Source organism: Rhinopithecus roxellana, chromosome 21 (assembly GCF_007565055.1).
Source record: "Rhinopithecus roxellana isolate Shanxi Qingling chromosome 21, ASM756505v1, whole genome shotgun sequence".
Taxonomy (NCBI): domain Eukaryota; kingdom Metazoa; phylum Chordata; class Mammalia; order Primates; family Cercopithecidae; genus Rhinopithecus; species Rhinopithecus roxellana.
This window is the reverse complement of record NC_044569.1, coordinates 79,301,936-79,328,111: the sequence shown is the minus strand read 5'-3', so window position 1 is coordinate 79,328,111 and position 26,176 is coordinate 79,301,936. Positions and strand designations below refer to the sequence as shown.

Here is a 26,176-nt window from a genome sequence, read left to right as displayed (position 1 = left end):
TCTTTCAACTCATTACTGTGTAGTAGAAATAAACTTTGGGCAGCTCTTGTCAGCTCAAGAGCCCTGACTGGTTTGAAAATTATTTTCCCTATAAAGGTTGATTATACAGATTTGCTACAGTCATCTTTGACTATTAAGGATTAGAAAGTTAACTGCTACTCGAGGTGAGGAGCTATAATTCATAAAGGATCTAGGTTAAGATGACAAGAAAGATTAGAAGGTATGTTGAAACTGTTTAATGAATAAAGATCACCCGTATTGAAATATATGTGTATTTGCAAAAATCTGAGAGGGCACCTTAAGGTAACTTAAAGACTTTTTATCTTTTCAACTTTGCCATTAAAATGTTTGCTCCTAACATAAAATAATTTATTATATAAAAAGGTGAATTCAATAAAGTAAAAGATAGGTTGAAGCTACTAAAAAAAACCATCCATCGGTAAATACCAATGCATTTATAAAAACCTGAGACACCTCTTTAAGGTAAGGAGGAAGACTTTCTCTTTTAACTTCTCTAAAATGTTTGTCTCTTAAAGCAATTTACCCAGTTTGAAAAGTGAATTTAATGTGTTTGACTCCGGTGTCAAATTATTCCCTGAAACTCAAAGAAAACCATACATTTTTCCAAACACATATACACACTATCTAGAAATGCAAGTTTATATTGAAACATGGATCAAAGTTGCTTATAGACTAAAGGGCAGAGCTAAATTCTAGTTCATTACATCTCTGCTATGTCAACACCACAGGACTTATCTGCAGAGTTTTCAAGATATTGAGAAATCTGACCTATTTTTAAACATATATGTTTAACAATATTAGCATAGCGTATGCCTGCTAGGTGTCTGTACATATGAGTTTCTAAAGGAGAAACTATTTTATAATGCCTTCAGGACTCATGTATGAAATTCAAAAATAGGTTGCTGTGAAAGGTTGAAACAGATTTTGGTCCAGCTCAAATATTTGGTACACTAAGGAAGAGTAGAGTCAAGAAAATAATATTGACATTCTCCAACTTAGTGTAATCTGCAACAGAAAAAAAAAAAAAAATATGAGCACCAGAATTTTAAAAGAGATGCCCTTAATTTTGGCCTTAGTGTTGTAAGTTTTCCTCTGTTTTTGTTGGCCTTGGAATCCTGTACCTGAGCACAGTTCTTGATGCTTTTTCTAGGGGGTAAGCAAAGAACAGTGTACACCATCTAGTGGCTCAGTTCAAAATTGCTGCAGTTAACGAAGGCTAGTTTGAACAGGAAGCAGCAACGGGTGTTTGCAACCATGGCAATTAACAGACCTCATTCTTCCTTCTACATTTCTCCAAGAGGCTGAGAAACGCTGAAGTGGTTGCCATGAATTCCAGAGAGAAGCTCTCACAGTACATAAAAAGATTCAGGCCGGGCGCGGTGGCTCAAGCCTGTAATCCCAGCACTTTGGGAGGCCGAGACGGGCGGATCATGAGGTCAGGAGATCGAGACCATCCTGGCTAACACGGTGAAACCCCGTCTCTACTAAAAAAAAATACAAAAACTAGCCGGGCGAGGTGGCGGGCGCCTGTAGTCCCAGCTACTCGGGAGGCTGAGGCAGGAGAATGGCGTGAACCCGGGAGGCGGAGCTTGCAGTGAGCTGAGATCCGGCCACTGCACTCCAGCCTGGGCGACAGAGCGAGACTCTGCCTCAAAAAAAAAAAAAAAAAAAAAAAAAGATTCAATCTAGGAAGTTAATTTAAATAGCCCACAGTTAAAATCCTACTTTATTTCAACTATGTATCTATAATTACTCTGCTTTAATGAGAACTTTCTACTTGCCTTCTTAGTACCAGAATTAGTATTACTACTGTAATACTTCATTCTATCAGGAAGTGGGCAGCTTGGATGAAAGAGGAAATGCGTTCCATTTGTGATCATATGCTAAATGAATTGCTTCTTTAAATAATCACCAAAGCTGTGGTCGCCAGCCTTTAAATTCATAGAGAGCCATGGAGCTAACACATAAGGGATTCCTGAATCCACAATCAGAGGCACATTCTCTATAAATTGAAAGTATAGTGTCTTCTATGTATACTGGGTTCACCACTGCAGTTCAAATGCAATTAGTAAAAAAGCATTACTAAATTATCAATAATTTACTTGTTACGTAATTTTCATCAACAAATATTAGTATATCACCGTCATCCAGGAACATGCAAAAATATGTTTGTTTATATGTAAATGTTATCAAAGATAGATTTTTTAAAAGAAATTTTTTTTTTTTTTTTTTTTTTTTTTTGAGACGGAGTCTGGCGCTCTGTCGCCCAGGCTGGAGTGCAGTGGCCGGATCTCAGCTCACTGCAAGCTCCGCCTCCCGGGTTTACGCCATTCTCCTGCCTCAGCCTCCCGAGTAGCTGGGACTACAGGCGCCCGCCACCTCGCCCGGATAGTGTTTTTGTATTTTTTAGTAGAGACGGGGTTTCACCGTGTTAGCCAGGATGGTCTCGAACTCCTGACCTCGTGATCCGCCCGTCTCGGCCTCCCAAAGTGCTGGGATTACAGGCTTGAGCCACCGCGCCCGGCCAAAAGAAATTTAATGGTGTTGATTCCTGCAGTCCCAATTCTAGGAATTTACTCCAATAAAATAATTATTCACATGTTCCAAGATACTCATTTCAGTGTTGTTTATAACAGCAAAAAATTAGAACCAAAATTAAGTGTTTTACAATTAGAGATGGTTGAATAAATATTAGTTTAGCCATACCAAAAGAAATAGCATACTACTATTAAAAACTATTAATGAACATCTACATTTATTAAACTGAAAATAGCTTACCATATATTTAGGTGAAGACAGCATATTACAAAAGCATATACACCATAATTCATGGTTATGTATTAGTGAGTGGGCAAAGAAAAATGTCTAAAGGTTGGTATTTTCTTTATAATAGAGATGGGGTCGCCCCATGTTGCCCAGGCTGGTTTCAAACTTCTGGGCTCAAGGGGTTCTCCCACCTCAGTCTCCCAAAGTGCTGGGATTATGGGTGTGAGTCACCATGATCGCCTAAAGGATATTTTTTATCTCAAGAGAAATAAGTCATTTATTTTACAAAGCATAATAGAAAGAGAGGAGTCAGGATGACCCCAAGACTTTTGTCCTGAGCAAGTAGAAGGATAGAGTTGACAGTGGCTTAGGTGGGAAGGGGAATATTTGGAGAGAAAAGTCAGGGGTTTGTTTGGGGGCACTGGTAAGTTGAAGAGCCTATTTGATACTCAAGTGGAGTTAGATTGAGGTTTTTAAAGTCATACTCTGGAGTTAACTTTATTAACCTTTTCTGGGAGAAGGAGGATAGTAGATATTTTATGCTTTGCATGTCATTAGGTCTCTGCTCCAACTATTCAACTCTGCAGTTGTGGCACAAAAGCAGCATAAACTGTTGGGAGTGACCATGTTCCAATAAAACTTTATTAACAAAAACAAAGTATTAAGTGTGGATGGAGGTGAGAAAGATTTAAAAGCAAGCTCTTGGAGCATGCTGAAGTTTACAGATTGAGGAGATGAAGAGCAACAAGCAAGGAGTATGAACAGGGAGCAGCAGCCAATCAGGTAAAAGGAGGATCCAGAGAAAATGATCTCCTGGAAGAACACATTTGAAGGCATGATCTATTAGGTCAAATGTTTCAGGTAGATGATATGAGATGAGCGTCGAGAAGTGACATTAGATTTAGCAACATGAAGGTTAATTTAACAACACTGTGTCCATGGAATTATGAAAATGAAAACCTCATTGGAACAGGTTGAAGTGAAAATGGGAAAAGACACCCTAGAAATCTTGAGCAAAGACAACTTTTTTGAGGACTGTTTATATAAAGGTAAAAAGAGACATGGGATAGGTAGAAAGAAGGGGATATTGATTCAAGAGATGTCTTTTTTTAAAGTGACCAATATAGCAGCATGCTTCCCTGCTGATAGGAGAGATCTGATAAAGAGGAAAAATTAATGATGCAAGACATGATAAAATTGCTGGAAAAAAAATCCTTGAGTATTTGAGAGGACCTAGTACACAAATAGAGGGCTTGACTTTAGAAAGGAGCATGGAAGTTCCATCCATGCTAACAAAAGGCAGGCAGAGTACAGGTCTACTGATGCGGGTAATTTGGTAGGTATGAGGCAGGGAGGCTGTGGGAATTCTTTTCTAAATGTTTGTATTTTCTTAGTGAAATACAAAACAAGGTTATCAGCTAAAAGTAAATCAGGGAGCAGATGTTAGAGACTTGAGGAGAGAGAACAAATGTGAAATAGTCATTTAGGACAAAGGTAGGCAAACTTTTTCTGTAAAGGGAAAGATAGGAAATATTTTAGACTTTGCAGATCATTAGGTCTCTGCTGCAACCATTCAACTTTGTGGTTGTGGCACAAAAGCAGCCAGAGACAATACATCAATTGTTGGAAGTGGCTGTGTTCCAATAAAACTTTATTAATAAAAACAAATGGTAGGCCCGTTTTGGCCCATGAGCCCCTCGATTTGAGAGAACAGAATAATTAATGGACTAAGACAACATAATAGGAATTTTAGGCAACAATAACATGAATGCAAAATGAGGCTTATTCACATAGTGATATAAATTTATCTAGTCACATTCAGCCCTGTGGGTGTTCACATGGGACTGAATATAGGCAAGATTTGGTTCAGCTATACAACTCTGAAGAATAAAGCAAGAGGCAAGAGAGTTGAGTGTGTATACCAGGAAATTACTGCAAAGATGAGCTATGAAAACTAAACTGAGTCAGGAGGGAATAAGGATATGATGGTATGATGTGTGAGGAACAGTGAAAAAGAGTCAGGCTTAATGGATTTAGGTCTTGCTACTAGCCCTTGATGCTCAGATACTCTTCCTGAGGGAAGAGAACAGTTCATTAACTACTTTATTAAAGAGTAAGAGATAAATTGTGACTCAAATTTGTTGAGTGACTGCATAGAACAGCCAACGTTTTGCAGGGTAAGAGTGATGTTACTCCCCATGTTATCACCAGGAAAAAGAGAATCCAAATCTATTCAGAAGTAGTATTTGAATAGATTTGTACTGTAAACACAATACATTGAATAGATTTGTATTGAATAGATTGTATTTTAAACAGTCTTGTTTATAATAATATCTAGTTTCTTAGTTATTAAAATTACTCCTTTTCTTCCTCTTTATACTACATAAAGATGTTCTTGCCTATTCCTTCTCCCCAAATACTACATATACCCATTGTTACATGCCAATTAATGGTCTTTTTCTTTTGCTGTCCGGCATTTTCTTTGCCTCTTAGCTTTTACATGCAGCTGTGCTTTACTTTTTCTGGGCTGTGACTTGAAGAGGTTTATACTCTTCATATTTTTTCCCTAGAGACCTTTCTTTTGTTGGATGTCCACACTTTGAGATGATGGCTTTTTTATTTTGGCAGATTCTGCACAGGTGATGAATGTGAACAAGATCTAAGGAGGGGGCCTATTTGCTGTTCATACAGTTCAGGATTTACTCCCCTCCTTAAACTCTTCCAGGCCTTTCTGCTGAGAGCAGCACAGTTTGTGGAATTCAGGGACCTCCACCATCTTGGCTCTTGTTATTTTTCCACTTTACATCTTATTGCTCCTTACCTCCCCTACACACCAGCCAACTGTTAGGCACCCAAAGCTGCCTAACAGTTCTCCAGCCACCATGCCTTTGTGCACACAGATGACATTGATGGGACCTCCCTGAACCCCTCTCCATCTGTCCACTTCTCACCCTTCCTTCAATGCCCCAACACAGATCCACCTGTAGTTATTATTTTCCAAGACAACTGAAAAAAGCAATTACTATTATCATGCCTCATCTTTTCCTGTGCTTTGGACCTCTATTACATCATTAACTACAGTCAGCTTTAGGTTAAATTTACATGTGCATATAAATTTTCTCTCTCTGGGACATGAGCTCCTGGTAGAGATGCTTACATTCTTTTCTGTTTCATATATAGCACATAGTTGGTATCTGATATATGTTCATTAAAAAATAAATGAAATCCCTTATCCTTCTCATGCAAATGTGAGTTGTTAGCTAGTAAGTTTAAACCAATGTAACTCTTAAAAATATGGGTACTTGTGGCACTTCATCCTATCCACATGTCCAGATATCATCATCTTCTAGAAACCATACATTCTTGCCCCCTTACAACTCAAAATAGTATTATGATTCAGTTCTGTGGTAAATCCATGCTTCAGCAAACTTTTGTTAAATAGTTAGCATCTCAAAGAAACTTTGTTTATTTGGGGATGTTTTGCTTGGAGAATATTTGTGAAGAAACTAGAGAAAGGGGACAATGAAAGAACAATCTTTTACAGTTTGTAATGAGCCTTGTACTTTACGTAAGTTATCCAATTCAATAGAATTCTCACAATAGCTGTGTGAGTTAGATATTATCATCAACATTTTACTGATGAAGAAAACCAAGGCTCCTAAACTGACACAGGTAAATGATATCAAACCTGGTTTGTATGACAATACACTGTCTTCCATTTTAAAAAGTAAATTGTACATAAATCTGTAATACTGAACCAAGTAGCTAAACCTACATACTTATTTAATTACCTTTCCATCTTAACCAAATTGTTTTACTTTCTCTATTTAACATTTTAAAGTATTATTTGCAAATAACAGAACTCTAATTCTATATCATTTTAAACTATTTTGTCTTTAACAAACACTTGTTGGGCATCCACTATGCACAAAGCATTTTTCTATGCATTAGAATTTCAGTGGTGAGCAAGACAATCCTTGTCTTACTTATGCAGTTAATACACTAGCATAAAAATAAATCACTTGAGGCCAGGAGTTCAAAACCAGCCTGGACAACATAACGAGACTCCATCTCTGCAAAATATTTTAAAATTACCCAGATATGGTGGCACACACCTGTAGTCTTAGCAACGTGGGAAGGCTAAGGTGGGAGGATCCCTTGTGCCCAGGAGTTGGAGGCTGCCGTGAGATATGATCACATCACTGCACTCTATCTCAGATGACAAAATGAGACCCTGTCTTAAAAAAAAAAAAAAAGTTCTAAAGGTAGGCATTATCAAGTGATATCGAGATCACAAAGGAAGGGTAAGGGAGCAGATGATAGGCAAGGGCTTTCTAAATGGCACTGCCAGGAAAGGTCTGTCTTCCAGCAGACACCTGAATTAAATGATAGAGTGAACCATGAGAATATTCAAAGGAAAAACATGTCAGAGGCAGAGAGAAGAGCAAGTGCAAAGGCCTGATACAGGAACGTGTTTGGAGTGTTGCAGAAGCAAAGCAGTCAGTATGGCTGGAGCACCGTCAGTGAGGCAGAGTTTGGAAAAGGAGCTTGGAAAGGTAGCCAGGGCCAGGCCATGTGATCTTTGCAGACCGTTCTGGAAACTTGAAAATGTATTCCAATGAGAAGTAAGGAAATGACTGAATAGAAGGGAATGTCATCACCTGACTCTGGTTTTGGAAGGACCTTTCTCAGTAAATTGTGAAAAATAAGCCAAAAGGAGACAAGAATGAAAACAAGGAGACCCGTGAGGAGGCTGTCACAAAGGTCTATGGCATATAGGGGGTTTACTGGGCCACATGACCAGGAGGGCAAGGCAGTACTGGCCTAAGAATGACTAAGAAACCAAATTTCAAAATCCCATCAGGATGGCTTCTCTGAAGGTCTCATTTCTCACAACATGAGCTCCTTCTTTGCTCAGACCTGCTTCTGTATTACTGTAAGCAGCTCCAGGATTTGTGGTCAGAAAAGAAACAACTCTCCTTTCAGCTCCAGTGTAAAAACCCCTTGCAAGTACCTGGCTGGATCATGCAACCCTCCCTAGACCAATCACTCACAGTCTGCTGCTGTGTGTACAAACCTGGCTTGGGGGGTCAGGTAATGGGGTGCTCTAGAATGGGCAGCTAGAAGGGAGAGCAGGATGAAAGAAGTTTGCATTTTCTTTATTTTTTAAAGTTACAGCAGGGGACCTGTGAAGACAGCAGAAGAAGGTAGTGTCTGGGGAGAGATTGAAGAGGGCATGCTGCTACCTAACTAAGCCAAACCCCAGTGATTTCTCCTATCTCTAGATTTTTTTTTTGACATAAATCTTCTATACCACTGCCCTATTCCTTTCAAATGGCCTCATATGGATCTGTATCAGTGTTTCAAATACATTGCAAATGTCCCTAGGGAATAAAAAGGGCGATAATGCCAATTTCTCTGACAAATCCTCTAGCACTTCTGGTGGGACGGTGTTGGGCACTAGTGGATTCTCAGGAGAGATACGCACATTGGCTCCAACCAGAGGAAAGTGGAGCCATGCTTTCTTAAAAAGTGTTCTTCGGGAGCCCAGAAGCAGTTTGTCAGAAATACATCCATCCATCCATAATCAGTTTATTGAATGAGCTTCCAATACGAGGCCAGCCAAAAACAACTTGATTTTTTTCAGCCACCGATTTTCAAACCCTCTCTGTTGCATGATTTATCTCTCCCTGTGGGTTGTACCTTGAAAAGTTCTAAAGTGGACCCAGTCACTTTGGACCATTAAATCATCCACTAAATACATTTAAAGTGTCTCCATCTCCTACTGTATCAGGAATTCTCAAGACCACCCCCAGGTTCAGTGACTCACTGGGAGAACTAACAGGATTATGGAATAGCCATACTTACAATGGTGACTTATTACAGCAAAAGGATACAAAGCAAAACCGCCAAAGGTTAAAGGCACACAGGGCAAAGTCCCAAGGAAACCCAGCTCAAGCTTCCTAGAGTCCTGCTCCCGTGGAGTCACACAGGACACATTCATTTCCAGCATCGAATTGTGACAACACCTTGAAATGCTATCTACCAGGGGAGCTTGGTTAGAGACTAGAGCCAGGGGTTTTACTGGGGGCTGGTCAGGTAGGCATCTTCTAGAACATACCAAAATTCCAGACTACCAGAAGAAAAGGAAGTGTTCAGCATAAATCACATTGTTTATACCAACAGTTTGGGTACAGAGAGCTACTCTTATCAGCTGAGGTAGTGGGAATGCTCCTGAAATCTAAGTTCTCAGATGCCAGCCAAAGGCTAGTTTTGCAGGCAGCCCTTTCTGAGGAAGCAGCCTCAGGCCTGCTATGTGAACTCTTTCCTGCACACCTGTATTAACATGAGAGTGAGCCAGGCTGGCCTGCCCTGAAAGAAATCAGCCATGCTGTGTATTCTGGTTTCACCAAGAATACAGCTAGCGGCGGGTGTGGGGTAAAGGGAGAAAAGCTCTTCTTTGCCTGGTTTCCAGGATCTGGCTTCCTGCTCCTCAGGAGGCAACCGATAGAGCTGAGTTTCTCTGGTGATGAGCTGTCTTTATGAGTTTTGTTGCGAGCCTCTTTCTGAAGACATCCTATTACCCCATGGGCTATACCCACCACATAGCTTTTATTAGGGTCACCTTCGACTGGCAATTCATCTTCTTGTGGTGGGAGGGGGTGTCCTTTCAAAACAGCTCTGGCCAAGCAAGCCTCCACTGCACCAGCTTAGCCTGCAGGAAGGTACCAGATGCCATTGCCCCACCAAACCCAGAAGTGCAGGTGACTTCTTCCCCAGCTCCCCTTCACACTCTCATGACAGACAGCTTTCCCCCAGCCTCTTGCCTTCAGACGTCTCCCTGTGCCTGTCAAGCTCCAGGAGACATGCACACATCTGATTCAAGAATTGTCCCACTCTCTGCCTTGTCTTTAGGGTGGAGGGCGAGAGGATCATTATTTTCTCTTGTTGATGGAAAATGCACAGTATTCCCACAAAAAAAACTACTCACCAATTGTCTTCCACATCTTTGTACGTATAGACTGAATGCATATGTGTGGACACACAGACAACCAGTTCAAACCAGTTTTAGGGGCCAAGTTATCAAGTCCGGTATGTATCTTTAGATTGTCTTAGCACTAGGGTATCAGTCTATATTCTAAGACTGGAGAAGTGGCAAATATTCATATCACTCATAAATACATTCATAAAAAAATTACTTAGTATTCAGTGAATGTCTAGTTTTGCCAGTTAAAAAACAGTGCCAAAAAAGGGGTAAAGGGATTCATCATGTTGTTCTACATGCTCTGACCTGCATTGCTTTGGTTCTTCACCTTTTCCCAGCAATCAAGATTGCAGAACCTCCTGGAAAGATGGCTCTAGGCCTCATCATGGCCCTGACCATCCACCTTGGGCTCATCTCCTAAGATCACAGACTGCACCTTCATTTCCCTTATGTGTGACGAGCTGTTGACTCAATATAATCCTGATGTCCTGGCCCAACTGCTCTAGTACTTACTGGACATAGCACATACACATGCACACACCATGAAACGGCTGTTGGAAGACTGTATGACAGATTCTTCTGAATCTTTGCAGTGAAATCGGCTTTAAAGTCAAATAAGTGCGATGGCACCAATAACACACTGAGATAGCTAGAACAAATGCAATGACAGATTATCTAGAAGGAACAAAGGTATTGCTCACAGTTCTGATAATGCTACCAATTGCTTCCAGAATGATTAGGTGGCTCCACATGTCAGGAAAGATTTAATTAGAGCAGAGGCTGTGATCACTGGATTGTCTAAGAAGAGAGTGGTCCAGAAGGGAACCTGAGTAGGTAGCGCAGGCCCACTGTCCAAAAGGACAGTGTAGATAAAAGCATGTTCCTCTTATTTGCACCATTGTCTCCCAACACATTTTCTCAGACCTCAATTAAAAAGTTGATACTGTAATAATTTAACATTTGTTTATTTATTTATTTATTTTGAGACAGTCTTGCTCTGTCGCCCAGGTTAGAGTGCTGTGGTGTGATCTTGGCTCATTATAACCTCCACCTCACAGGTTCAAGTGATTCTCCTGCCTCAACCTCCCGAGTAGCTGAGATTACAGGCATCCACCACATCCAGCTAATTTTTGTATTTTTAGTAGAGATGGAATTCCAATATGTTGGCCAGGCTGGTCTCGAACTCCTGGCCTCAAGTGATCCACCTGCCTAGGCCTCCCAAAGTGCTGGGATTGCAGGCATGGACCACCGCGCCCAGCCATAAGACAATCTTTTTAAAAATTTTATTTTATTTTGTAATTGACAAATAATAATGTATAGGGTACACAGTGACGTTTTGCTACATATAATGTATAGTAATCATATTAGGGTAATTAGCACATTAATCATCTCAAACATTTATCATTTCTTTGTGTTGGGAGCATTCAACATTCTCCTTCTAGCTATTTGAAGCTATAGGATATGTTATTGTTAACTGCAGTCATGCTACAGTGATATAGAACGCTAGAACTTATAAGAAGATTTCAGACATTGATCTAATTCTAATAATTCCTTTTTAAAAAATTAAGCTAATATTTAAAAATTATATCACAGGGCCTCGCCCAAGGCCTGACACTTAGCAGGTGCTCAGTAAATATCTGTGGAATCTGTGTGCCTTTTCCTGATAATGACACTTACTGCTGCAACAGCCTGGAAAAATCTCTTTTCAACCTTATGATTAAGCTTAAGCCTCACTTTCTCACTGAAGTTTTAGTCATTTCCTCCCTAGAGCATCTATTGCTCTTCTACCTGGAGTACTCTGTATCCTATTTAATCTGATCTCATGTTCTCTCTCTCTCTGTCTACATGGTGAGCTCTGGGATGAAGGAATGGTATACAATTCATCTTCATATACTCAGAGGTTAGCATACTAACCAATAAGTACACAGTACATATTTTTGAATGAAATGAATTAGCTGCTTGAAATATGATTTTTTTTTTTTTTTTTTTTTGAGACAGAGTCACGCTCTGTTGCCCAGGCTGGAGTGCAGTGGTGTGATCTCAGCTCACTGCAACCTCCACCTCCTGGGTTCAAGCAATTGTCCTGCCCTAGCCCCCGAGTAGATGGGATTACAGGCGCATGCCACCATGCCCGGCTAATTTTGTATTTTTAGTAGAGACGGGGTTTCAACATGTTAGACAGGTTGGTCTCGAACTCCTGACCTCTGGTGATCCGCCTGTCTCGGCCACCCAAAGTGCTAGGATTACAGGCGTGAGCCACTGTGCCTGGCCCGACATATGATTCTCAATTAGACCTTCTGATACCTTGTAGGTTTTCAAGTGAACCACTAGAGTTCACTTTCCCATATTTGAGTATGTGGGTTTGCATCAGAAAACGCCTCTTATAAATCCTCATTATGTAGGCCGCACCCATTTCCTTCTGCCCTCAATAACTTGGGGCAACTATGGGGCCATCATCCAAGATAATTTAAACTACATAACAATCATTTTTGCTATCCTGTTGCCTTATCATCCACCTTATAAATCGCCCTGACTCCCTTCACCTTTGTCAAAGATTTTATTATCAAATGCTTAAAGAATATATGTTGCTGTACTACTTTAATTCATTTAGAAGGTTTACTATTTTTGACACGATCCTTTTGGGGTGTAGAACAATAAGAAGTATCAGAGTGATACTTTCTCCCAGAAAAATATGATCTGGAAGATATTGTGTTGACACTTGGAAAAGGGCAATCATCAAAGCTCTAGAGTGTTTCACTGACATGTGTCTGAAACACACAACACTTTGTAAAACAGGAAGAAAAACTAGCCTTTGAAAGAGATGGCAGCTTTCATTCCCAAAGATTTTTTACTCTCCAAAAGTAAAAGTAAAACTGTATTTAAGTTCCTACTAGCATGCCAGGAAGTATTCAAAGTAAAACAGTTGATATTAAAATAACATGATCATAATTTAGGAATATATTAGTGAAAATATTTGAACTAAGATAAAAATAAGACTTTGAAGGTCAGTTTTGCTTAAACAGGTAATAGAAGTCCAATGTGAAATCACATTAATCTCACTGCTTATTAGCACTTCCCCAAGTTAAGTGTTCAGAACTAAAACTGTAAATCAACAAGGTTTTACTGAAAACCTTTGCCCTTGGCACAATTAGGTGTTATCATAGTTCTGGAAAGAAATAATATATGGCCAGCCTTTGAAAAGCTTACAAACCTCCTTTGCTTAAAACTGACATACATGTTGCATGGTGACATCAATCCTAGAAGCCATAGAATCCTTACCAAAGGTACCCTTTCTTCTTCTTTTCTTCTTTCACTTCCTCCCTCCTTCGCATCTTAGGCACTCTCTAGTGCCTAATAGACAGGCACTCACTCTCTAGCACGTCATCCCATTGTATTTCTCCTTATGTCATCTGTCATCACCTGGCTGTGCTTCTATTTGTTATTTATTCATCTGTGTTGTTCTTCCTCTCTATCATCTAAGGTCTAGGAGAGCAGGGATGTTGTCTGCCTCGTTCAGTTAAGTATTATCAGCAACCGAAAAGGTGCCTGCACCTAATGAGTGTTTAGTGAATGTTTGTTGAATGAATTAACCATCAGAAGGAAATGGAATCAATTATAGAATGCCCATCAAATGGAACACTGTGCAGCCACTTAAAATAATTCAGTGGACAATAATGCCAGCATTATCTTCTGACCATGTCCTTCCACACTGCACTGGTCTGCCCTGGGCCTCTCTCCTCAACCTCATCTCAGATCCCTGTGTTCTGGTCTTCTTGCGTCCCCTCACACATTTCAAACCTGTGCCTCAAGGTCTTTGCATTTGCTATTCTTGCACCTACACCCTGGATAGCTCCCTCACTCACTTCATCTCCTTACAAATCATCTACTCAGAAAGGCCTTCCCTGAGCACTGGCAAAACTCACTAACCTTGCCACTCCCTCTCCCCGACCCAGATTTATTTTTCTTCTTACACTTATCATTTGAAACAAAAGAGCTTATTCCTTTGTGTCTGTGTTTATTATGTGCTTCTCCTGACTAGTGTGTACCTGGTTTGCTGCTTACCATGACCTCCCCTGCAGGTACAACATTGCCTGGCATGGAGTAGCACCAAAACAAATACTTGATTAATGGAGAAAGAATGAATTAATGTATTATTAAGTGCGAAAAAGCAAGACACTAAACAGTATGTCTATAGTATGCTGCTGCCATTTGTGTCAACAAAAATGACCCAGATATATAATGTCTCTGGAAAGAAAAGCCAAGAACATAATCACAGAGATTGCCTCTGTGGTAGAGAACTGAAAGGCTGAGGGCAGACCGAGGGTGAGAGGAAGACTTATTTGTTCTGTATGTCCTGTTTTTTTAAGATTGTATTTTTACCATGGGCATTAATTATTTTCCCAAAACAATTGAGAACTTTGTTATATCTGACAGTTTTGCAAGCTTATGTGTTTGAGACCAAAAATATCAAGGCCTTCACAAATGTTACATCTAATTGATAAACATTCAATAACCATCTATTTAGCAAGTCTATATTCTTGGCACAGCCCTATGCAATCTCTTGTTTGGATATTCATGAAAATTTGGGGGTTGCAAAGGATACCTATGCTTCTGCTGGAAGAGGTTTACATTAGATGTAAAATGTGAGAAGAGGAGACACAGTAGTGTGGATCTCTAGTACAATAAGGCCTTCAGGAATACAAACAAGACCCCTGGACATTTTATAGGCCAGGAAAACAGCCTCTGTAACCAAGATATTTCGAATCTACTTACAAGGTTGAAATATGTCCTCATTGCTTAAAAAAAAAAAAAAAAAAAAATCTGCCAACAGACTCTACCCACCCTTAACTGGCTGATTTTCTCAGTGTTTTTTCTGGCTCTATCAAACAAATGTACTCTGCTTTAAGAAAACCAACTATTTGAATATCCAGATTTATAGGAATATCCAGATTTATAGGAAATCATTTAAAGGAATGTCTTCTTGCTTTAAGGATTCATTCAAATATCATAGTAATAAACACGTTTAAAATACGATTCAATATAAAAAAAATACACAAATTTCAGAAACACCATCACTGAACACTCAGGAACTCAGTAATTACTTGCTGGATGGATGAACATACCTATTGAAAATCAGTAGAGTGAAATGGATAAGGGCGTGAGTTGGGGTCCAGATATCCCCATGTTTGGATTCTATTTCTGCCGTTCGGTACCTGAGTCTGACCTTCAACAAGTGACTTACCCTCTCAAGGCCTTTTAGTATTTCTTTAAAAATGAAATGAATGAGTAATGCCTCCTTTACGATTAGTTGTATTAAATGAAAGATGTGAGCCAATTTAGGTAAATATACTATCAGGATATTTTATCATTTATTATTTCCTTCACTTAATTTCTGCTTGCCCAAATGTGAACAAATGAATAGCAAGAACGCAACTGTGTTTGTATTTCCAAAGCCATAATATAGATAAATATAATTATGTATTTAATGTACATATATGTGGCACATAGTAAATGTTTGGTCAGTGCTGGTTGTTATTGCAAAAAATAACAGAGAATTCCCAGAGAGTTTGACTCCGTTTTCCCATCCACAGAGACCAATTTTGTGCATAAGATCTCAGGACATTTTATTGCTCTGGTACAGGGAGGGGTAAAAGACTGTGTAAATGAGATTTTTATGGCCTTAAAGTTATGGGGAAACAATTAACAGGTACATAAGTTAATTGTGGCAGAGATTCAGCTTGTTACAATTGCTAACATCTATTTCCTGTGTGATGATTAGTCATTCTGCAGAGTAAATACTGTGACAATATCCTCTCCAAGTTTATTTTATAGTATTACCTGATTCCTACTTTCTTAATTGAAAGTATTAAATGTAAATGTTTTATTTAATTTCCCAAGACTAGAATAGAATTTTGAGTGTTTGGAGTGGAAGGGGAAAATGGTACAAATTGCTTGAAATTTAGAGATGAAATGAAGTGCTCCTTCAGGTGATGAAAAGTGTTTTCTTCTCCAATTTTCTGGCTTTTTTTTTTCTTTCCTCCTAGCACTACCTGTTTGTTTAATAAAGTTGAGAAGTCTCGCAAAGGGCCTTATAAACACGTGTTATTAGATTTTAAATCTGATTTGAAAGTGCCTGTCTCCTACTCCCTCTGAGTAAAGTGACCTTTTTAAATGGAGGGAAGTGGGTTTAGATGACAGTCATGATAAATGCGGTCATGTTCACTCAATAAAATAAGGCCCAGTGCATTTGAGGATAAATCAGTGAAATGTACAGCCCCACCTGTCTGTCTCCATCATTCATTTCCACTGTCACTTTCACAGTGGCTGATGGATCACAGTTGCTGTAAAATTAGACAGCCTTTAATCTCATTTCATCCTGATTAGCTTCTCTTTCCCCTTTCCCTCTAACTCACTGACTGACACGCTAAAAACTCACACTGGGCTGTATGTGAACCTGGAGTACAAACCTCCCCCACTACCTGCTTGTGAGGGCGAGACACTTGTCCACCTCTGGAGAAATCTGGAAAGGAGCAGACATGTATCTGTGGTTATTTAAAAGAAAATCAATAAGTGCAGCACCCAAGGCCATTTTAAACAATTGTTTGCTCTTGTTCACTACCCTATTTATTCTGCTTTTCTTTGGGCTTAATCAGAAGTCAAAGAAATTAGGTCTTTTGCAAAATTCAAACATTGATTGAATATAGATTTTTAAAAATAAATTTGGGAGAGTTTTATATTCAGAATAATTTCAACGAGCATTTGAGTATATTTATAGCCTCTCAATTCACAGTAATAATTCAGAAAAGACAATAATTCAGGAATGAGAATACTGAAATGCTCAGCCAAGAAATATAGCAGACAGGTTTTAAAACAAGGGTAAAAATGTGTAAATAGATGAGAATTCCTTCAAGTAGCCTTCAAATTAGGACTTCAAAGACCTTCTTTTCTCTTATTTTGAAGAGTTCAATAGTTAGCTTAGTGCAATAGTTTCATTTGTTTGCATAAAGCATAACAATAGGGGTAATCAAATGAAAAGAGGCTTAAAAATAAATCATGTATTGTTTCCTTCACTTAATTTCTGCTTGCCTGAATGAGAGCAAATGAATGGCAAGAACAAAACACAAGTGTCATTTTATTTTCAGAGACTGTACTTTATTATGAAGCTGGACTTCTGGTTTAAAAAATAATAATACCATTTTTCATTATTTATAAGATCTGGGCAAAATGTTGAACTGACCAAAAGTTTAAAAGAAATATTTGAAGAGCTGTGGTCATAGAATAAGTTCGTTGTAGCTGATGGCCTCTATGACTGCTCTGTATCTCATGTGAATTGATGCATACAGCTGACAATTAATGCTGAGTAAGTTTACCACTGGCCAGAGGACATTACCGTCAACTGGAGTGGCACCAGGTTGTTCACAGTATAATGGAAGCTTCGTCTTGTTTTTGGTATTTTGGAACCAGCATTATGCTCCAAACAATGATGAACTAATTAAAGGGAAGAAAATCTTTCAAACATATTCCACCTCTGTTGCTCAATGAGCCTCACGTATACTCTGCCACAATGAATTCTGAGTAGTGAAGGCTGCAGGATCTACACAGGTAAAAGCGTTTTTCAAAGAGATAAACTGAGGATTGATGGGCTAAAGGACATTCTTGAGATGACTCTCGAAGTCAATTGACCTGATTCATGGACCGCACAAACCACTGCCCACCCAATTTCTACATTATCCCCCAGATTGGAGGTTTACCTACCAATGCCTTCCGCCTTGTGGGTATAAGTTCAAAAACAATGCATATTTGCTGTACAAATAAATAAGTCAGTAGGTAAATAAACAAAACAAAACTCCTAAAATCCCATGGTAAGAAGCTTAAATGATCTGATTTGCTCTTTCAGAGCTGTGTTGTAAGTCTCAAACCTGTGCCTGTTTCTTATTTTTTATTTACATATCTTAGCCAGCGTAAGTGCTTCCTGAGAAAAATAAAAGATAATAAAAACAAAATGAAATGAGAGCTATATAGCACCCAAAATAAGTCAGGCGTGAGATAGGTCTCCTCACGTTCTCTCTCTCTGCATTGGCAAAGGAGCACAAAGTAAGAGTTGGCCCTGACTCATATTGATTTCCCACTGCACTGGTTTCTTAAGTGCTCTGTTGATCCGTGTCAAGGAATAAGTTCCCTGCCTGAACATGCACATCACCTCCCCATTTGTCCTCACCTAGATTTAAGGTGCCCATATGTGAGCTGAACAAGGACATCATTTTTCCTACTGGGCCCAAACCACTGTAGGAGATATAACTAATGCTCTATACGTTTACATTTACCATAGGATATTATTGTAGCAGAGACTAACACTGCACTGCACAAAAGGATACAGGAGCATCCTATCCTGGTACTTTGTGTCTCCCTAAAGGAAATGTAAATCAGAACAAATACAGAGAAAGCTGGCATTAGTGGGTTTCTGAATAATGTCCCCTCCTCACATCCATCACATTTGGGCAGAGAGAAGGGAGAGGCAAGGAGAATAGATATTTGTGATGTTCCTGACAGTTTTCATCTTTGTTACAGAAGAGCTCCTAAGCAGATAGATAGAAAATGTGTGATTGTGCTGCTAATGACATTGTACAGGAAATTAAGCGTATACATTTGGAGGAGGCATTAAATCAGCAGGACCTTAATTTAAAAACTTAAAACTGTATGGAAATTCAGCTTGTTCATTGCTGTGGAATAGAAAGCTACCAAGCACCCTGAGTCTGTTTATGGAAAGACTGCCAGCAAACCGAGTTGGGCAGAGCATCTTAATGGCTCCAAGTGTATTCAGGGATACTTCTTCCAAGAAGTAACCCCAGCCCTGACCATTTAGGAGTGTCAGTCGTTCAGATCACTATCCACATCATCAGGCAGGTTAGGAGAACCTAGGAATTGAAAGCAGCATGACAGGTTGTTCTTGACTAATTTCTGGAATAACATTATGTAAAATTAGTCAAAAGGGGTTGGGTTTGAAACCGCTGGGAACACACCGCGGAGTCACTGCATAGGGATCCCTGGATTGGTGACTAGCGGCTTGGCTACCTGTGCGTTCTTCTTCCTCTGACTCAGTCTCACATTTTACGCACTTCAGTGAAACAAACAGCCAGTGAGCCAAGATAGCAAATCCTGAGATGGAAAATTTCATATGTCTTTTTTTTATTCTTAATTTCAGTTATGCCATACAACAGTGCCCACCACTGCGTTGTGGAGGTGGAAAACTTCTTGTTCGTGTTGGGTGGAGAGGACCAGTGGAATCCGAATGGTAACTATTGAACAACTTAATTGGAGGTGCTCAGCAACTATGTGTGTAATGAAGGGCATCAGTAGCAGTCCATTTTGTAATTAGTGTGGAAAATACATTTCTGTGCAACGGGGACAAATGAAGTAGTCAGGAAATGGGGCTGACAATTGGAGAGAGGGTCAATCATTGAGCTAACTGGGGACATGTGTAGCAGAGCGATCACTCATCAACTGTCTGGGGATTTGGCTTCGCAGTGATACCCCAGCCCCTCTCCTTATCCATCCCCTGAGGAATGCTACAAGCATGAGCACAAACTCCCTAGAGGAAGGGAGCAAGCTGCAGCTGTTAAGAATCCTCACCATCTTCTCCAACACCTTTCTCCCATTTTATCAATAGAATAATGTGGGTTGCAATACACAAGCATTATGTCCAGTCATGCCGCACATAACTTCAGCTGAAGTTATTTTGCAGCAGGTATTACTCGACACCCATTCCAGTTGCTCTACCTTTTGCAAGCACTTCTTCCATAGATTATCCACCATCCTCCTCGTTGATGTGATTACATCATAAACTTATTGCAAAGAGAAATTAAGCATTTTAACGCACTTCCCAAGTCGAACACAAGAAGAACATTGTGGCTTGCAGAATATGCAAAATTATCAAGATATTTTTGGAAAGCTTGCACATGAAGGAGGAGTTGCAGTTGTAGCCTTCTGTGTAACAGAGATAATTATGACTGAGAAACTATAAAACAGCTTGCAGGTACACATTTTTACTTTAAAACCCCAGAACATCCAGCTGAAATTACATATACTGCATATATTTTATTGTGAACGCTCTCTTTCAGCATCTGCACCAAGGCAAATTATAGAAAATTGTTACATCTGTTCACTCTAGAAAATCTTCAAGGAAAACAATCCAGGCCACCCTCCAAGAACATTTCTTTTAAGAGAGGGGGACATTCTTTCTCAAGACCTGCAGCTTTGTTGTGCCACATTTTCTAGTGTTTTAAAGAAGACAGTTCCTGGGCTCTGTGAGAAACAGATTTGGAACAGGAGCAAGGATGATATTTCATGTCTCTCCCCTAACCTACCTTTGTAATGATGGATTCGATATGTTACCAGAAAACCCTGACATGCGCACAATGCATTGTAAACTCCTCATTTACTATTTAACTTATCCTTCTTCAGAAGTGATTTGAACTGCAAGGAGCATTTGTAAGCAAACACACAGTGTGCAGCCACTGGGTTTATCTAAGCAAATAATCTGCAGAACATTCTTTTTGAAGGCCAGGTTAAAACTAAAACATGACAAGAGAAAACAGGAACATCTTCAGCCTACTGCGCTTTGCAGGTAGAATAGGGCTTTGTTAAAATAGCAGTCTTGGTGCCACAGTTCATCTCACAAAACACTGTGAATCTGCCTGACTTAAGGTCTTAAGTCAGACCTAAGCAGCAACACAGAAAACCTGTTCCACAGGCATATGCAAAGAAAATTAAATAAATAAATAAATAAATAAATAAATAAATAAATAAATAAATAAACAAACAAACCTGTAGCTACTTGCTGTTCAATTTCTAATCAAAGACACATCTGAGAGAATTGGGTGGGGGGAACAGGGGAGAGTTGAAAGGAAATATGCCTTCCTCTAGTCTAGAGAATCAAGATTTTATCTTTGAACTAATTCAGACTCCCATAAAATCATGCTGTTGGATTACACTGATTTTCTTTTTCCTGGCCCTGAGAGGAACAGCAGTTGGGTTTAAAGCCATCAGTGAATATGCTGTGAGAAATGACTAGAAACAGCACACAACTGGATTTACCATAGGGATGGTTCTCACCATTGCCACTCATGGGCTCCCTGTGAAGCCCCAGAGGATAAATTCTTTAGACCAAAGTCCTGAGACATTGTATGCTTTTGAAAATTATTACTAATGCTAACCACGTGACTATTGTGTCTCTTCTCTTTGCTTTAACTACTAGGATGCACAGAATTAAATTTTAGTATAACTTTAATTACTGTATTTTAATTTTACCTTTAGCCTTAATACAGGTCTAGGAGTGCTCTCTGTGTGTGTGTGTCTGTGTGTGTGTGTGTGTGTGTGTGTAAGATCCCTTTTTAGAATTTTGGAAGCTTCCACATGAAAGGCTGAGTCATTGTGTCCCTGACTCATTTGGCACATGAAGTCATTTAGCATAGATTTGGGCAAAGGAGGCTGGACCATGGGCTGGGCTCACCTAAGTAGAGGAGAACTGGTTACACCTTGCGGCAAGCAGGCCAGTCTTTTGCACATCATGTCAGTCATTGGCTAAAGCCTTCCCCCAGGTGGGGCATGAGGGAAGGCAATGAGGTGGCCTGTTCAGCAGCAGGAGCTGCTGTGACCATGAGCAGCCAGCATTCAGCAGCCAGGGAATCGGTGAATCGGTCTGGTAAAGGAATCTTGGCTAAGGACCAAGAGCATCCGCCACAATCCCATGAATGGTTTCCATACTCCATCCATCTGGTCAACCATAGTTTAACTTCATTAGTATTATTAGTAGTACTTATTGAGTACTCCTTATTGCCAGGAACTTTGCTAAGTACTCACCTACATCATTTCACTTAGTCCTCACAAGCATCCTGCAAATCATTCCATGATAACTCTAGTTTTACTATGAGAAGGCTAAGCCTGAAGAGGTTAAATGACTTGCCAGCAGACATAGCTTACAAGAAGCTGAGCTGATTTCAACCTATGTCTATCTGATTTCAGAGCCGTTGTCTTTAGCCACTGTAATATACTGTGTTTCATGTAACCATATGTATTTGGTTAGATGTGTAACAGTGACACTTTGTTTTTGATCTTGTGAAATTAAATCAATATTGGATCACATGGAAAGTGGCTCCCACTCACTCACAAGGAACTCTTCATCATTCCTCATTTTAAAAACTGTGAAGAGACTCAACCATCTCTAAAATTTGAGAGTCTTGTATTATAATACCTCATGCAATTAATACCAAAACATATAAAGGATAGCAATCCTATGATAATATATAACATGCTTTAACATCATTGCTGGCACAGAGAAAGCTTTTAAATCCGTGGGTTCAGATGTTATGTATGTCAGTCCCAAAGATGAAATCTTCTTAAGTTAAACATTAGTTCTTGGCCGGGCGCGGTGGCTCAAGCCTGTAATCCTAGCACTTTGGGAGGCCGAGACGGGCGGATCATGAGGTCAGGAGATCGAGACCATCCTGGCTAACACGGTGAAACCCCGTCTCTACTAAAAAATACAAAAAAAAAAAACTAGCCGGGCGAGGTGGTGGGGGCCTGTAGTCCCAGCTACTAGGGAGGCTAAGGCAGGAGAATGGCGTAAACCCGGGAGGCGGAGCTTGCAGTAAGCTGAGATCCGGCCACTGCACTCCAGCCTGGGCGACAGAGCGAGACTTCTCTCAAAAAAAAAAAAAAAAATTAGTTCTTATGAAAATGGTATCTGAGATGTGTGCCCTTGAAATACAAAATTGCGAATTTCAATACATGCTCATAAAACACAAACATATACTCTTTGAAATAAATATAATTATATCTGTTGATGATCTATTGATGACCACAACTTGAAGTCAGCAAATATATTAGTTATGGGAAATATAATCAAAATATACACATAAGGTTTTCTACTCAGATATAATTATTAACTCCTATCAACTCTCTTCATGTCATTAGTGATAGGAATGCATGATCGTATTCTAATAGGTATGCATAGACTCTGTCAGTGCCCCAGCTTATGGAAACCCAGTTTACATTTGTCACTTCCTAATAACTGGTTCCCAAAACAACTGCTCAAAGGGAACTTCTTTTCTTCCCACTTCCTTCTCCCTACATTGGCTGGAAACTGCCACCCTTTGCCCCATTTATCACATCAGCCCAGTGCTAAGCAACAATGGTGTTTGGTGACAGGTCACCAGCACAAAAAAGAAAAGTGGAGGAAAATGAGAAAAAAGTATGAAAAGGATGAGAAAAAACAGAATGTGTGAGGATAATCCAAAATTTCATAGCATATGGCCGCCACTCTCAGGCTGCTGGTAGCATCTCCATAGTAGCCACAAGGAAGGAGAATAACCCCATTTCATCTCACCTTCCTCACTCTACCACACTCATTTCTCCTGAGGTTCATTATCCTCTCTGCACCTCCTTTGCCACCTCCAGAATGCCTTCCTTCTTTTTGTCTTCCCAGTCCTCCATTCTTGCCCTATTTTTGTGTCTTCTTTGGGGGTTCTGGGGACAGGGTCTCACTCTGTTATCCAGGCTGGAGTGGTGCAATCATAGCTTGCTGCAGCCTTGAACTCCTGTCCTTGAGCAATCCTGTCACCTCAGCCTCCTGAGTAGCTGGGACCACAGGCATGAGCCACCACACCCAGACTCTTTTGCATCACTGACCCTGCCTCTGGAAACCATTTTCTCATCTCACATCCATGTTACACCAGTTTCTGCTTAGCCTCTTCTCTGAATCAAGGCCACTACCATTACAACCCGAAGTGAACATTGCTAGTTTCTACCACCACTGCTCAGCACGTGAAGGCACTCTTGGCTCCATTGCCAGGAGGAGGCAGATATCATCTTCCAAATGGAAATTCTAATCCAAACATCTAGAGAAACATTCCTATACACGGTGGGTAGGTTCTACTTTCCTATGAATATCATTAATCTTCACCTGAATTTGGGAATTAACCTTGGAACTTGACTAAGAATGATGATATTTTTTCTACACGGAAATGATTGCAGATTTCACAAAAACTCACTTATTAACTAGCTCTAGACATAATTCTTTCTTGAGTTGGAGCCTCCTTATGTGAAATACAAATCTTCTGAGTCTTCCTTTCCCCCTGATACTCTTATCTCTTCCTGTATGTCCCCAAATAAAACTCATTTTACTACTCAACCTAACCATCCAAACTTTCCCACATGATCCCTGCAACTCATGATCTCACATCAGCAAAATATCTATAATCCTTAAATTCTCCTCTGAATGGTTCCTTTAACTTCTTTTCTAACCAAAACCTAGCATTTTGTTTTGGTTTGTTTTTGTGGAGTCTCACTCTGTTGCCCAGGCCGGAGTGCAGTGGTGCGATCTTGGCTCACTGCAACCTCTGCCTTCTGGGTTCAAGTGATTCTCCTGCCTCAGCCTCGCGAGTAGCTGGGATTACAGGAGCCCGTCACCATGCCTGGTTAATTTTTGTATTTTTAGTAGAGATGGGGTTTCACCATGCTGGCCGGGCTGGTCTTGAACTCCTGACTTCAAAGGTCTGCCCGCCTCGCCCTCCTAAAGTGCTGGGATCACAGGCATGAGCCACTGCACCTGGCCAAAACCTGGCTATCTTCTGAGAGTACTGCTTTCCTAGCCACTCTTTCTAATGGGAGCCAGTGTGTATCTTCTTCCCCAACATACTTTATATTATTGGAGGCAAGCAGCTTCTCTGTTTTCTCTTTATTGCCATTCTCAATCCCTTAAAACCCCAAGCACTTTAAAGGATATCTGCAGATGATGCCATTTGCTGCCTCTTTATGTGGTAGTAATCCACTGTTTTGCCGGCAAAGCCACATTTTCACTGTCCATCATCCCCTCGTGACCTTACTTCCCATTTTACTGAGTTTAGCTTCTATGGCCCATCCCTATAAACACTCTCCTCATACACCTGCCGCCTTTTGTTCTCTCTCTCCTTCCTCTGAATTTGCCTGACAATACTAGTCCTGGTTAAACCTAACCCTCTTCCCTCTCTCCCCTGCCCCTGAGCAACTAAATGTAGATAGAGAAAACCACACAGCCAAGCTGGCTACTATTCAGCTCCACTGAATTTCTGTTGTCAATGTGCCTTTCTACCCTCCAAGGTAAATATATCATTCCTCAGTCTTTTCAAATGCCTCCTTCAGAGTCACCATCCTCACTCTCAGTTGATGGCGTTACTTTTTAATTCAATAGAAGCACTCAGAAGATAAACTCTTCATTTTGCTACCTCCAATCTATTCACTTATTTCCATTGCAACTTATATATTCTGTCTTCCCCCTACTATTGTTTCTGACCCAATCCTAAAGTCTATTCCTCATTCCTTCTTGCCCGCTCAAGGACTTTCCAGTGTGTCCGAACTTTAAAAACAACCAAACAAACCTTCCTTCAATGCTGCATCCTCCAGCTATAACCTTCTTTCTATTGCAAAAGTCCTAAGAAGCAATGCCTATCCTCTTACCTCCACTTTCTTACATCTTAGTCTCTCCTGAGTAGTCTGCATTCAGGCTTTCATCCCCTCCGGTTCACGGAAGCAATGCCTGTTGAGGCCACAAGCAACCTTCATGCTGCCAATGCCATAGTCACCTCTCAGCTGCTCACCTCCCTTCCTTTGAAACACTATTTGCTTTCAAAATACCACACCTTTCCCCCTATTTCTGAGCATTCTTTTCCTTTGTCAGTTTTGCTGCTTCTATTACAGGGTTCACTCTGAGGACCCATTGTCTTTCATTTTCATACAGTCTCCATAAATGGTTTCACTCAACCCTATGGTTTTAAATAACTCTGGACTAATGACTCCAAAATTTGCACCCATAGCCGCATTTAGCCAGTGGCCTACCAGACACTTCCTGTTTGAGATCCTATAGGTCTCTCAAGGTTAATTCCAAAACAGAGCTCATAACTTCTCTTCCCAACTCCCTAACTACTCCTCCTTGGTGTTCCCCACCTCAGCAAATTGCATAACCTTCCATTCAATTATTCAGGCTTAAAACCTAGCAGTCATCCTGAATGACTCACTTTTTCTCATACCAGTGTTCAAGCCCTCAGGAAATTTTATTTGGCTATGCCTGCACAACAGATTTAAAACTCAACCATTTCTCACCACCTCCACCTTCATTCAAGCCACCACAGCTCTTACCTTGATGATTGCAGTGGTCTCCTGACAGTTCCCCTCTTCCACAGTGGCCCCCCTATAGTCTACTCTTTACACAGCAGCCAGCGTGATAGATTAGACTGTTTTTCACTTGCTCAAAACTCTCCAGTGACTTGCTATTGTCCTTATAACAAAATATAAAATCCTGCATCAGCCCACAAGACACACTATGTTCTGGCCCTTGACCCCTTTCTGACCTCTGTCCAGTCACCCTAGCAT

General features: G+C 40.2%; 1 protein-coding gene across 2 annotated transcripts in view; it reads left to right on the top strand.

The window, feature by feature from the left end:
* The window catches only part of KLHL14 (kelch like family member 14), a 100,190-nt gene that overhangs the window by 57,639 nt on the left and 16,375 nt on the right, over nucleotides 1-26,176 (top strand). For both annotated transcript variants that reach the window (XM_010365941.2, XM_030926104.1), the window contains one exon: nucleotides 18,975-19,064. In XM_010365941.2, coding sequence (XP_010364243.1) covers nucleotides 18,975-19,064 — 90 coding nt within the window. The remainder of the gene's footprint in view (nucleotides 1-18,974; nucleotides 19,065-26,176) is intronic.